The 14,630-nt window shown below is 35.9% G+C and overlaps 3 protein-coding genes across 3 annotated transcripts; 1 reads left to right on the top strand and 2 right to left on the bottom strand.

The window, feature by feature from the left end:
• Positions 1 to 2,391: 2,391 nt before the first annotated feature.
• Positions 2,392 to 3,342, bottom strand: LOC306908828 (odorant receptor 131-2-like; the record flags this gene model as incomplete). Its single annotated transcript, XM_079482043.1, has 1 exon — positions 2,392 to 3,342. One exon carries the CDS (start codon positions 3,340 to 3,342, stop codon positions 2,392 to 2,394), a length of 951 nt encoding a protein of 316 aa, XP_079338169.1.
• Positions 3,343 to 6,065: 2,723 nt separating this feature from the next.
• Positions 6,066 to 7,013, bottom strand: LOC306908827 (odorant receptor 131-2-like; the record flags this gene model as incomplete). The annotated part of the gene is made up of 1 exon (XM_079482042.1): positions 6,066 to 7,013. One exon carries the CDS (start codon positions 7,011 to 7,013, stop codon positions 6,066 to 6,068), a length of 948 nt encoding a protein of 315 aa, XP_079338168.1.
• Positions 7,014 to 13,404: 6,391 nt separating this feature from the next.
• or95a1 (odorant receptor, family 95, subfamily A, member 1) lies at positions 13,405 to 14,355 on the top strand (the record flags this gene model as incomplete). The annotated part of the gene is made up of 1 exon (XM_079482035.1): positions 13,405 to 14,355. The coding sequence occupies one exon, from the start codon at positions 13,405 to 13,407 to the stop codon at positions 14,353 to 14,355; it is 951 nt and encodes a 316-aa protein (XP_079338161.1).
• Between the last annotated feature and the right edge of the window lie 275 nt (positions 14,356 to 14,630).

Here is a 14,630-nt window from a genome sequence, read left to right as displayed (position 1 = left end):
TTTTATCGTGACAGCTTGCCCCACTAATGCGGCAACTAAAGTAAAAAAACTATAGTCATAATAATATAATAACATTTTTACATTGTTAGGTTTTGTGTAGACATATATTTACAAGAATGCATTAGTAAAGATAAATTATATAATATCTGAAGATGCAACCTGCCCGTGCTGCAGATATTGTCACTTAGATTGCCTCGTATTGGTCTGTTTATGTCTATGTTCCTTTGTGTATATACATGAGTGCTTATCAGCCACAGTGGAAAAAAACATACATACAAACAAAGAGATTTATAGAGCTCAGGGTCCAAATAACAGGAATCACAATACAGGCTGTTTGGATGTGAAGATTGCGTCATGGCACATTGGCATGTAAAGGCCACATAGCATTGCACATGTTGCTTTTTTCATTGATGTTTTTTTTTAGAGTAATGTCAAATAAGTTAGACTTTAAGCTGAACTTATGTGTTTCGGTTAAATGATCATTTTTGTTTCATTCTGGGAACTACTAACAATATTTCTCCCAAATTTCAAATAAAAATATTATTTATATTTGCATTTATTTGCAGAATATGAAAGCTGGAGAAACAGGTAAAAATAACATAAAATTTGCTATTTTTTCAGACCTTAAATACTGCAAAGAAAACAAGTTTATAATCACCTTTAAGCAATACAACAGCCATATTTGTACATCTATTTAGGAAAAGTAAAAAACGATGTATGTTTTTTTATATTATTTTGTGGATAAGTTCCAGTTTTGATTGATATCCTGTATAACCACCGACAGTATAGCTGCTATAGTATTTTAGCAAATGTTGTGCATGATAATACAGTATATATTTTAAATATATAGATACTTGACACTAATTAAAACATAGATTTTTGTTTTAAATCCAAGGTGAATAATCAAATTCTACAATTACAGTTTAATTGATAACTGTATCTTTTACAATAGACAATACACTGGTTGCTCTCCAATTTGAGAAAAGTCATACTAAATGTTAAAAAAAGAGAAGACACGTTGTATTCGACCTGTCACGCTCAGTAAAATCAACAGAGGTCGCCCTCTAGCAATTTATTAAATACAGGATGCACTTATAGTTTGCAAGAGAAATTCTCTGGATGTTTTGTGGAATATAAGAGCCATATGGCTTATTTACTCTGAAGAATGCAAAAACCAAAACTGTAGAAAATTATGTTAATGAAAATGTTATGATGTGACAAATTTATGATAGTCTACATGTAACATATTGACTTACATTTTACGCAAATGTAGGCATGCTAAGAAAATGTTTGTCCACTCCTAAATATCTTTAATCTGTTATGCATTGGATTGATTAGACCAGAGGATAATCGTTTGTTTATATGTGTCTGATGGCATTTAAAACCTTTATTTTGTATCTCTGTTGCAAAATCAGAACTGCATAACATTTCTCATTATGAAGTGATGACAAATGCAATGAAATAGACAAAATGGGCAGTCAAATATGTTTGAATGTTACATTGCATTATTTAACACAGTCCATTTTCCTTTCATATAAATAACCTTTTAAATTCCAACTTGATTTGTGTGTTTCAGATTTTATAATGTTCGCATAGTTTATGTTAATGCTCTTTTCACTGTGTCTTATAAACAAGAAAATAATGATGATAAATTATGGGGATTATGGTGATATACCCAAAACACCATGAATCTATTTGCAATATGATAGTTGAACTGTATGTTTATTTTTTGTTTTGGCTGTAATAACATTTTAAAAACAGGTTTTATAGTGACAACTTGCCCCACTATGCAGCAACTAAAGTAAAAAAACGATAGTCATAATGATATAATAACATTTTTATATTGTTAAGTTTTGTGTAATTATGTATTCTGAATGCATTTGTTCACCAACATTATACAGATGTTGTGAGAACACATATATTTACAAGAATGCATTAGTAAAGATAAATTATATAATATCTGAAGATGCAACCTGCCCGTGCAGCAAATATTGTCACTTATATTTCCTCGGATTTGTCTGTTTGTATCTATGTTCCTTTGTGTGTAAACATGAGTACTTATCAGCCACAGTGGAAAAAACATACATACAAACAAAGAGATTTAAAGAGGTCAGGGTCCAAATAACAGGAAACACGGGCTGTTTGAAGATTGCATTGTGTCACATGTACAGTAAAGGTCACAACATTTTAAACATAGCTGTTTGATCATTGTTGCACATATACAGTATGGATTATAGAACTTCTAGTATTTTGCACTCACTTTGGCCCCGGTGTTTGTGACCATTCTGTTTATATTTTAGAAATTATAGTTTCAATAATTGTACAACGAATTCCAGTGCATTTTTATCTTTTGAGTTTCATGTTACAGGCTTTACCAGAAGAATATCATGTTTATCTATCTGTGTCAGATGAGATCACATTTATTTTACATCCCAGGAAATAGACCATAGCTGCATAGAATTTTTCATCTCTAAAACCATATACAAGTGGACTTACTGCTCGTGATGTGATACTGAACGCCAGAAAATTGACAAAACGCACAGTCAAATATGTTTGAATATCATATTGCATTGCAACTACGTTCTCAATATATGGACACACAATCTCAGCAGAACACAGAAAAAGCTGAAGGATGTGCAGGGAAATTGTGCGATGTCCTTTAGATGCAGATTTTTTGTCACTTGAGGCCGCACGGGCAGCGAGGAATATCATTACATAACAGACCACCTCGATTATGAGGATAATCAACATCCCCAAAATAAACATCAGACCCCTGGCAAAACGACGAATCCCTTCCAGGATCATAATCTCATAGTGACAGTGTGTTTTTTGAGACATGTATTCACGAGAAGCAGTGGAAACCAGGATGAGCATATCGACAAATGGACTTATGAAGCTCAAAATCCAAATCATGAGAATGACCATCAGAGCTCTTCTAGAGGTGGAGATGGCGTTATGTCGCAGTGGCATGCAAATGGCCACGAAGCGCTCCAGACACATGGCCATGATGGTTAATGGTGCACATACTGTTATAGTATCCATTAGCATACAAACAGGGACACAGAAGTGCAGTGGTATTAACACAACATTGTATGAAAGTAAAACTACTAAATCCGTCAGCAGAAGAAACATTAGATCTACAAGGAGAGAGTGACCGAACAGTATATAACGTGTGTCTGTTCTGAACGCTTCTTTCCTGGAGAATGTTAACAGCATGAGAAAGATGAGGTACATGAAAGGCCACACAAAGATCTGGGTCAGTGCCAATGATATATTCCTCCGGACCGGGTCAACTTGGATCAGGTACATCTGCCCATCTTCACTTGCATTCTGGCTGGCCATTGTCCACACATCTAAGAAAAGTGTTCAGATAACAAAAAAATGAATTATTGAAATATCATAACTTTACAGAATATCAGTACTGCGATGTCTATATTGATGTTGAAAACAAGACTTAACCACTTACTGAATGTATTGATGATGCCGGATGGTCTGAGCTCTTGCTATGTGAGCCAAGTTATGAAGTGAGCTGTTAAAAAAACATTTATATAGGGTCTAACAGGAATGAATGACAGCAGTGAATGACAGCAGCTTAGATCTAAATTTAAACATGTCTCTGTTGAGACAGGGATGTGGATATAGATGTAGAGCACCAAGTGACAAGTTTAAATTATTAAAATCATGACATTAACTTTTCAAAATCTACATCCATTTTTCACCTTAATAGGTTGTTGGAAAATTACCTAGCCACACTGGGCCATCAGGATGAAATTTGTATACATTATTGTGGAATATGTGATTAAATTGTTTCAAAACTTTCTATACCTGAAAGGATATTGTTCAGTGAGGTTTAAGGAAAGCTGCAAAATAACATTTACAGATTCTTGAGTTACTATTATTAATAACTTTGTTAATAAAGCATAATTTGGCTGATGCTTTTATACTAAATGACTCACAGTGTATTAAAGGGAAAATTGTATCAGTATACTGTATGTCCCCCCCAATCAAACCCACAACCTTTTGCCTTTTTCACTGCTAACACAATGTTCTGACCACAGAGCACAGGAACTTTCTTTGTTGGTAATGGCCTCTAGGATTAAGGATTTGGGCTTGGCAATGAGCAGAGATGTGAAGAGAGCTCTATCGATGCTTTAATTTAAGCCAAAGAAAGACTGAGTCTGTTGCTTGTGCACATATCTGAGTCCAGTCAAAGATCATCTAGTTTTAATGACATTTTTATGAAGTCATTTGTCAGTAATAAATGACTTTTCTATTTTGTTCTACAGAATAATGTAAATAATGTTCTAAATAGTGAATTATATACAAACGTCAATATGTGACGAGTCGGGACTAGGGAATTAGAGTAAGTTGTCTCTGATGGCCAGTGTTTATTCCAAATATGTAAACATGATAATGAGATGACTGAGGCATTATGTGTAAAGGGATGGTGTTGTCCTCTTGGGGTCTAATCAGGGCAGTGAGTTGCTCAAAACACATAATCAACCATTAAGGATGTAAAGATGCTCATTTGGCTACCTTGTTTTCAATAATGCATGTATAAACTTCGGGACCCTTAGTGACTCAGTAATCCAACAGAGAACCACATGTTGTTGTTTTGTGATTTGTATCCACTAATGAATTGTCAAAAGATAACATACGCTTCTAAAAAGAAATTTGTTTTGCAAAGAAAAAATGGTCTACATATAATTAAACTTTCCCAGATCTTACTTTAATTTTAAATGAAATAAAACTAAATTATTGTTTAACTCATTTCAGTTTTAAACATTAAAGGCAAAAGCATTGAGTTGTCTTAACAATTGTCTTAAAAATGGTCACAAGTAATATCACTTTGTAGTTAATTTTTCAATGTGCAAAATGTCCATCCAACTTAATTTCACAAATAACCAATCAGGAACACGAAAGAAAGTTTTTGATTATATTTCAAAGAATAGTTGTTTTATAGCAATCTTGACAAAAATTTTTTAGTTCCATAGAAATCAAGTTCATAATATGTACATAAAGTACCTTTCTGCTACACACATACATACAGACAATGGGATTTTCTGTATAGAGCCCAGGGTCCAGATAACTGGAATCACAATACAGGCCGTGTAAAAGTGAAAATAGCAACATGTCACGTGATTTTATCCAAATCGTTTATTTCAAATCTTGTCCAACTCACTCACTATGACCCAGTGCTTACGTGCTATTAACCCCTGTGTTTTATATATTTATTAGTTTTCTGGGATTATGTTTGAATAACCTAGCTGCATGTTTGTATTATAAATATACGTACACAGACACTTGATATTAACCAGGGCCCGTATTCACAAAACATTTTATCTCAACACTTTGACCTCTCCTAAACATCAGTTAAAGTTTTTAGTTTAGAGTTCCTACCTCAAACCAATAAAAATGTACTTATTCATATCAAATATTTTAATATATAGTTATTGCCAATTCAAATTAAGATGGTAAAATATACACTAAGTTACTAATTCAACAAGTGGAGAGTTGTTTTACAAAAACAGAATTAATATCAATCAAAACCTTTGTTATGTATTATTTTTATTAAGTGACAATAACTTTAAAAAACACAACTAACAAATACAATAAAACACAATAAACAACATGATTCTTTAATTATTTAACATTATTCGGAGTTATCTTTTGCAAATGAACTATGTTCATGTAAAGTATGTTCAGCTAATTGTAAGCATTTTGCCTGTCTCATACAGTTAGCATATATAAATAGTCTTTATGGTTAAGCACATTGTCATGAAATCTTTCTAAAATGTTTACGTTTCAAGGTAGACTGCCGGTGTAACAGCTCTTTTAGGATTATTGTGAGCTGGTCTTAGTGACCTAGGAGTCCTCTTCACTACTCCTATCGTCTCACAGGTTTAGGAACAAGTTTTAGCGCTTAGACCTTAAATTAGGATAGAAGCGCCCAGAGTTTTTCCTAAAACAGCAAGTTTGGAGCTACTTTCAGCCTTAATCTGTTTTGTGAATACAGGCCCTGATATTGCAAAGGAATTGTACTGTTAACAGATCTTGTCCAAAAGCTATTTCCTAAATGTGATATAAAGTTTTTTGTTCTGTCTTATGTAATAAACCATAGCTGCAAAGAATTTTTCATCTCTAAAACCATACACAAGTGGACTTACTGCTCGTGATGTGATACTGAAGACCAGGAAATTAAACAAACGGACAATCAAATATGTTTGAAAATCATATTGCATTGCAACTACGTTCTCAATATACGGACACACAATCTCAGCAGAACACAGAAAAAGCTGAAGGATGTGCAGGGAAATTGTGCGATGTCCTTTAGATGCAGATTTTTTGTCACTTGAGGCCGCACGGGCAGCGAGGAATATCATAACATAACAGACCACCTCGATTATGAGGATAATCAACATCCCCAAAATACCCATCAGACCCCTGGCAAAACGGCGAATCCCTTCCGGGACCATAATCTCATAGTGACATAGTGTTTTTTGAGACAGGTATTCACGAGAAGCAGTGGAAACCAGGATGAGCATATCGACAAATGGACTTATGAAGCTCAAAATCCAAATCATGAGAATGACCATCAGAGCTCTTCTAGAGGTGGAGATGGCGTTATGTCGCAGTGGCATGCAAATGGCCACGAAGCGCTCCAGACACATGGCCATGATGGTTAATGGTGCACATGCTGTTATGGTTACCATGAGCATGCAAAAAGGGATACAGATGTGCAGGGGTATTAACACAACATTGTATGAAAGTATAACCACTAAATCTGTCAGAACAAGAAACATTAGATCGACGAGAAGAGAGTGACCAAACAATATATAACGTGTGTCTGTTCTGAATGCTTCTTTCCTGGAGAATGTGAACAGCATGAAGAAGATGAGGACGATGAACGGTAACACAAAGACCTGGGTCAGCAAAAATGATATAGCCCTCCGGCCTGGGTCAGCTTGGATCATTGGCATCTGCTCATCACTACTTGCATTCTGGCTGCCCATTTTCCACACATCTGAAAGAGAATCACAAAACACAATTTAAATATACAGTGTGAGTAATACATGTTGACTATTTAAGGACTGCAGAGTCGTAATCCTGAAATATTCATGTTGATATCAAACGTTTACTGAATGTATTAATGACACTGCATAGTTCTGATTCATAACTGCAGTATATATCAACTATACATATATATTACCTGTAAATATTAGCAGTACATGATGTGTAAGCCGTATGATGAAGTGGGCTGTTCACAAACATTTATATAGAGAATAACAGTGAATGACAGAAGCTTAGGTGATGACATCTAAAGCTAAATTTAAACTTGTCTCTGTTGTGAGGAGAGACACATGGAGCACCGTGTCACACAGTCAAGCTTAAATAATTACAAATATACAGCAAAATTACTTACTGTATCTCTTTATAACTTCAAACCCTCAACAATTGATAATACATTTTAACACAACTTACTCTGAATTCTCTCTTTTCAAAAATAAAGAAAACTAAATACCAATAGAAATATTGCTTTTGAAAACAATGGTAACTATATCTTTATATGTTTTATCAAATTTTTTATATTAAAGACTTCAGAGACCTAAGCACTGGTTTAGTATCAGTAATGTATTATTTTTCACTTTAAATATGTTTTTTGAAGATTATGAAAGTCAAGATATTTATGCATGTTTTATTTTTTAAGTCAGTTTAAGAAATGCAATTTGGCGACACCAAGATTTGTGGATGAAATTTGTATTTGCTTATTTCCAGATCAAAACTATTCATGAAAATTCTTAGTGGAGTTGCTACTAGTGACAAGACTTCCTAGAAATGTGGGCGTTTCCCCTTAAAATTACAGAAAATATTCTAGTAAAGAAAAAAGTAATTCATAAAGAATCTCAACCCTCCAAAATTTTAGGATTTGCAAGGACGACTTTTAAGAGACTTGAGTTTTTTAAGTGACTTAAGTTTTGGTTGTCTTATAGCTGCTTTGATGCAATGCAAAATTTTAAGGCGCTATCAAATAAAATGACTTTGAATTGAATGATAGTGATTATATAAGACACATTAGATCGTGCAGGGTTCAGGGCCCGTATCCCTAAAGAATTTTTGTGCAAAAAGTGTCTCCTAGCGGCCAAATTCTAAGAAAATTCTCAGAGTCATGACGTTTTCTTAGAATTTCCCCTAAAAGTGACACGAAAATCCCAGTTAATATAAAAGCTATTCCTCAAGATTCCTAGCGCTTAAAAGGGCTCCTAAGGCGAGATCTGCTAAGAGCAGGGAAGAGGACTTTTAGTGGCTTAGGAGTTCCCCTAAGCTGCTGCACAAAATGGCCAACAGAGGAGGCAGGAGAGATGTCCTGCAAACACTGGATGACAGGGAATTATTGAGACGCTACAAACGCTGCAGCACATACCACCTTTTCTCACAATCGTCGCCTGTCCGCACCACCAGTGGAAAAGAGGCATTGATTGTTTGGGATATTGTGTCCCAGGCGCGCCTCTTGCCTTGGCTAGTGACAGTTGGGCCAAATTTTCCTCGTAACAGGAACGAACTGGTGAATAGAAGAAGCTGGTGAACGAACATACCTTTATGTTCGTTCACCAACTGGGCCAGCAACAAATCTTGCTCCTCAGTCCAGTTCGGCTTGCGATTCCTTTTTATCTCCATTTTCTGTGTTTGTAGGATATTTGTTAACTGCTAACTTCATAAATAGACCAGCCAGCAATCACAGACATTGATAAAAGCTGAGCAGTGTTAAGACCACACTGAGTTGTAACGTTGCAATTTCTACTTCATTAAGGACAGCCCCTTGAGATAGGCCATCTTGTTTTCAATGGGGTCCATATGGGAGTGAAAGTACAAAATATGCCAGCTAGGATATTAATCTGAGCAAATAAAACACAAATCATTATTTGAACAGGGTGTAATGAGCTTAAGTTTTCACATATTTTAGATTCTAATGTTAGGCTATAACCCCTACAGCTTACTTTTCATTTTCCAGATATTTTCTTGAATGTGAAATATTATTTACAATTACAGTCTCCATAAGATTAGAGTGTATAATTATGTTTATTGATTTGAGGGTACATCCTTTGCTCATTATCACCAAAACTTCATTTTCATCAAACTTGTAGGATCAACCAATCACGGCTTTTGAAATTATGACTCATACCTAGCAACGGGGTCAACCACACCTCTTCACTAAGATAGGATTTTCCATCCATTCCTTGCTCAAAGTTCACTGAAAATGTTCTGGAATCACTTCTAAGCTAAAACTCCTGGCAAGGAATTTTTAGTTTAAGTTAGGATTCTCAGAATCTTTAGGGATACGGGCCCAGGTTTGTCAACGATCCTTTTAGAGACACGCTAACATCTTCAAGACAGCGCAGAAATGCCATAGCGCCAGCAATAGAAGACAAGACATTAACATATTTAGCAACTGGACAAATGCAGCTATGCAGCAGAGATGATTTGGTTCTGTCACAACCTTCTATGGGATCACACAAATAATTACAGCGCTTACAGAAACTTATTGTGTCACTGTACATTTTCTATCAAATACGTTGACATTAACAGCATGGTAAATAAAAAACGAACAACCCTATATTTAAAAGTGCTCTTTTGTACCTTCTTTGACAACCAATCAATAACGTTCTTCAAAAGACATAGCAACGGGGTCAGCCCCGCCTCCTCACTAAGAAAATGTTGTTGTCTTTTCCTTGCTCAGAGTTGCTCTCTCGGTCCTAAATCACTTTAAAGCTAAGATTCCTAGAACTTTTTAAGCTAAATTAAGAGCTTTCTTAGAGGATTCTTAGAACTCATAAAGCATCTTGACCCTTAAAAGAGCTCTCAAGGTCCAAAATTGTTAGGAGTAATGAGGAGGGCTTTTAAATTTATTTAGCAGCAGAGAAAATGTACAAAACACATTAGATTGTGCGGTGATTGTGTTTGTGACAGATCTTATAGACACGCTCACATTTGGATAAGGTGAAGAAATGCAATAGCGCCGGAACGAAGAATTACAGCAGTTTCAAAACATTATTGTGTTGCTGCCGTTTCCTATCAAATACGTTTAGTATGACATTGACAGCAAGGTAAATAAAAATAAAGAATATACATATACATACACAAACACAACTTTGACCCTATCATTTTTTTTCTTCTTGGTCAACCAACCAATCACAGTCTTCTGAAGACTGTGTCATACATAGCAACGGGGTCAGCCCCGCCTCCTCACTAAGATAAAAGTTTTTGTCTTTTCCTTGCTCAAAGTTGCTCTCAGATTGCTTGGACCTGAATCGCCTTAAAGATAAGAGCTTTAAATAAGCTTTAAGAATTCGGGCCCTGACGTCTAGGCTAAAACAAGGCTATATTTGGGCATCTAAGCATATGACCCAGAACAGAACACCTCTTAAACAGAGATATAAAGTAATTATTTTAAGTCACAAGGATCAAAATGTTTACTTCCCTACAGTATAAAGCATAACTAATGATAAATACATGTCAATTGTACATTTAAAAAGTACATAAAAATCATAGTACTTTCTTACTTTTACTCAATTACTCCCAAAATCACCAATTTCAGCTGCCTTACATTTTTAAGTTAAATCAAATAAGCTTTATGAGTCAATTTAACTTAATTATATTGAACTGACTTTATTAGCACCTAATGTACTTTTTCTCTTTTGTGACATATCGCTTATTGCTCCCCGAACTCTTTGTAAATCGCTTTGGATAAAAGCGTCTGCTAAATGACTAAGTGTAAATGTAAAAAAATTAAGTTGTCTATATAAATACAAAAGTATTTTTGGACTGGAAGCATGATGCCGGTTTTGCTACAAATTGTTCACATTCCATTCCGTAGCATGTTATCATTTAACTATAATGTGATAATGTGTTTATTTGTGACACAGACAGCACGTCATTTTTATTCTGTTAAACAGAGGTTTGCATGAGTGAAGCTATTCAGCAACCAATGAGATTATGCAATAGTTTTCTTGCATAAAGCTACATAAACCCTCATAGATTACCTTCCAGCATAATTCAGTTCTAAACCGATTCACTTTTAAGATGTGAGAAAAGTTTTCTATTTGGTAAAGTAATTGTAAATAGAACCTATGTGTATTTTTTTTAAGTGGGGCTATTATTTCCATGGCCTTTCATCATTTTTTAAAGTGTCTCAATAAAGTTAAATGTCTTGGGCTCTGTATACTCAGTGGTCCAGTGTTTGTTATACATATTTACATCATTAAAACCAGTGAATGGATCTCTTAGGTGCCTAATCACAACAGAAACTCATTAAATAAACATTTGTTTTGCATCCTGTTCCATGTACTGTAATGCGCACAGGGATCAGACAACCTGGCAACCAGCTTGGCTGCTCCAAATAATTTGTAAACACATTAAATGACATCAATATGCAATGATGTGGCTAACCACTGATGGCCTTTGGAACAACATAACTAGCCACATAGGATTTTAAATCACACTGTGAAGATCTGATCTCACCCTTGTGAGAATGGCACAACATGCAAAGTCTGATGTTTGACTCCTGCAAAACTGCATAGAAGTCTATAATGGTTTGTGAGCCCATATGATTTCTATATTTCTTAACAATTGACCTTCATTTTCAATCTATATAATTTAGGTTGTCAACGTGAGAACCGTTAAACGTTATCATAAGCTATTAACAATAAAGAGTACAATAGCCATGGTGGATATTTGCCTTATGACATAACATCATATCATGGGCGAATTAAAATGCAAACATGTTTCTAAATCATAATAGGACAATAGGAGAAATGTTTCAAGTTAATTCATCAAAAATCTTTTTGATATTACCCCAGTCAGCTAAAGTATGTCAGAGAGCTGCGTCACAACTTCTATTTGTTGACTTAAATCATGCAGCTGGGCTTTCACTGCTGCAGATTATGATCAAACATTATCTTTGCTATTGGCTAGTCGATGTTTCCCTCAACATTTCAGGTCAATGCACTTCAGAAAACAAGCAGTTGTGGGTTACGTGTCTTGCTGCCCTTAGATTAGGCTGACAATGTACTTTTCTCTCTGAGTACAACTTTTACTGTCAATAACCGACAGCCCTGTTAATGACTAGCCATGAGAAAACACATAAACACTTTCGGTGCCCGTTTTAGCTGTGAATATTTGACAGCTTATATAACCTCAGCATATATGGCAGGGAAATATTTAATAACTAAAGGCACATGTTATATTTTTGCAAAAGATTCAAAAACTATAGGACAGTGTTGTATATTTAGTTTACATGTGAACCTACACTACCCCAAATGTTTCAAATGGTTGACAATGTTTAAATCCAGAGAAATCTTTTCAACCAGTGTAATGTCCGTCCTCATTGTATCATCTGTCAATGGCAACATGTCTGTGCTGTCCTTGGTTAACACTTTTACTTCCATAGAAAGCATGGCAAGACAGTGAGCCTTGTAAAAATGTAGTTGTCAGGCTTTCTGTCAATGTTGTATGTATGTTTAAATGTACTTTAAGATTGATTGTTCTGAACAGGCAAACATGAAGGGTGACTAAGAATAAAGATCACAAAATGGAGATGAGGTTTTAGAAGGACAGCAGCAATATGCTACTTTTAGCAAAGAAAATTACAACTCTGTACTTTGCCTTTAAGAGGCAATTACGATTTTCATGTCATTAATTATTTTGTCAATAAATCCTACATTAAAAACTTTTTATTAAACACCTAAAGAGAGACGCATTAGCCGTTAAACATTTTCTGGTTTACAATATGCCAGTTTCTTTAAAGTTAAAAGATTGAACTCGTGAGCAAAATCTGGTTAGCTAGTTAGCAGTCAAATTCTATACAGTCTAATTACTCTAATGATGTCTTGTGACTATACAGCGTGAAATAATTTTCCCCATAGGAATCCAGTCCCACAAGCCACACGCCACAAAAATTGTTCGTTACTCTTTTCCAATGAAAAACATAGATGAAACCCAAATTATAAAAGTGCGCTAGCCATGTCAAGTCATCTTTTGTTTTCTCTACCAACAGAGGCATTGCGGTGAGTGAATATTGATATTGATTTGTACAGAACATGTTTCTCAATTTTTGGAAAAGAAATCAGATCAGATGATCATTCTGTCATCGTTTCTTCACTCTCACATCACTCAAAACCTGTATTTGACTCTTTCTTCTGTCGAACCCAAAAAAGATATTTAGATAATTGTCCACACAATGGAAGTCAAGGGGGTCAGTGTTGTTCGGTCACCACTGTTCTTCGAAATAATGTTCTGCAAAAGAATGAAAGTCATACAGGTTTGGAATGACACAAGGGTGAGTGATAAAATCGTTTTTATTTCTGTATCTTATTTATTTATTGTTTATGCATTTCAGCCTTTAAAATCATGCAGAATCAGACCGAGCTCCCAAGCAACACAACATTCAGCACAAACCTGTCCATTATCGTGAAGGTGTGTGTGGTTATCCCTCTCTTCCTTGTCTTCCTGTTCTTCATCATCCTCACGCTCTACACGTTTGCATCTCACAGGCAAATCTTTGACAGCTCACGTTATGTTCTCTTCACCTACATGCTGATCAACGACGCCCTTCAGCTTCTCTCCTCAGTGCTACTTTTCCTGTTAGTTATGGGCAGCGTGCACTTTGCCATCATCTTTTGTGCACCTCTTCTGTTCGTGTCCACCGCCACCTTCCTTAACACCCCGCTCATCCTCTCCACCATGTCCCTGGAGCGCTACGTGGCCATCTTCTACCCCCTCCACCGTCCCGCCATCTGGAGGCCGGAATGGATCTGGGTCATCATTCTGAGCTTGTGGGTCATCAGCTGCATTCTGCCCACCGTGGACTTCATTCTCATGCGGCTCAAACCGGGCGTGAATGTCTACTCCACACCCGTTCTGTGTAAAACCGCAGTGATCAATGCCTCGCCCATCCAAGCCCTGTTCAAAGTGAGCCTGAACGGGATCTTCTTCGCCGTGGTGGCCGTGGTGATCCTCTTCACGTACATCCGGATCCTGCTGGAGACCCGGAGGATGAGGCAGGAACGGACGTCGGTGAACAAGGCTCTCCACACGGTGCTGCTGCATGGGTTTCAGCTGCTCCTCAGCATGATGGCCTTTTCCCAGCCTGTCGCAGAGCTCTTGTTTGCCCAGCGTTTTAGCTTGTCTCCAGCAGACATGTCTTTCATCTATTATTTCTGCTTTATTTTGCTTCCCCGGTTTCTGAGTCCACTCATTTATGGTCTTAGAGATGAAACCCTGAAGAGCTACATGGTGAAAACCATTCCTTGTTATGGTGGCCGAGTTGAGCCGCAGAAAGAAATTAAAACGAATAAATGAGACAAAAGGAGTTCCTGTGGTACATAGACATTTACATTTAGGCGTTCATATTCTAAGGTTCCAATAATATCAGAAGAGCTAAACGTTTATGTTGAGAAAGGAGAGAGATAAGAGTAGATGAGAGTTACATTTGAGATAATATCAGTTGTGTTTTGTCTTGTTCAGTTCATGTTTTCATCTGTGCTCAATTTAAAGACCATTGCAAATGTACTTGATATTTATTTCATTGTTTATTTTTCTATATTATCTGATTTAAATTTATTATATGCAAATAT

The sequence above is a fragment of the Barbatula barbatula genome (assembly GCF_947034865.1).
Source record: "Barbatula barbatula genome assembly, chromosome: 19".
NCBI classification, from domain to species: domain Eukaryota; kingdom Metazoa; phylum Chordata; class Actinopteri; order Cypriniformes; family Nemacheilidae; genus Barbatula; species Barbatula barbatula.
The sequence above is the reverse complement of the archived record's forward strand: the minus strand, read 5'-3'. Positions and strand labels throughout refer to the sequence as shown.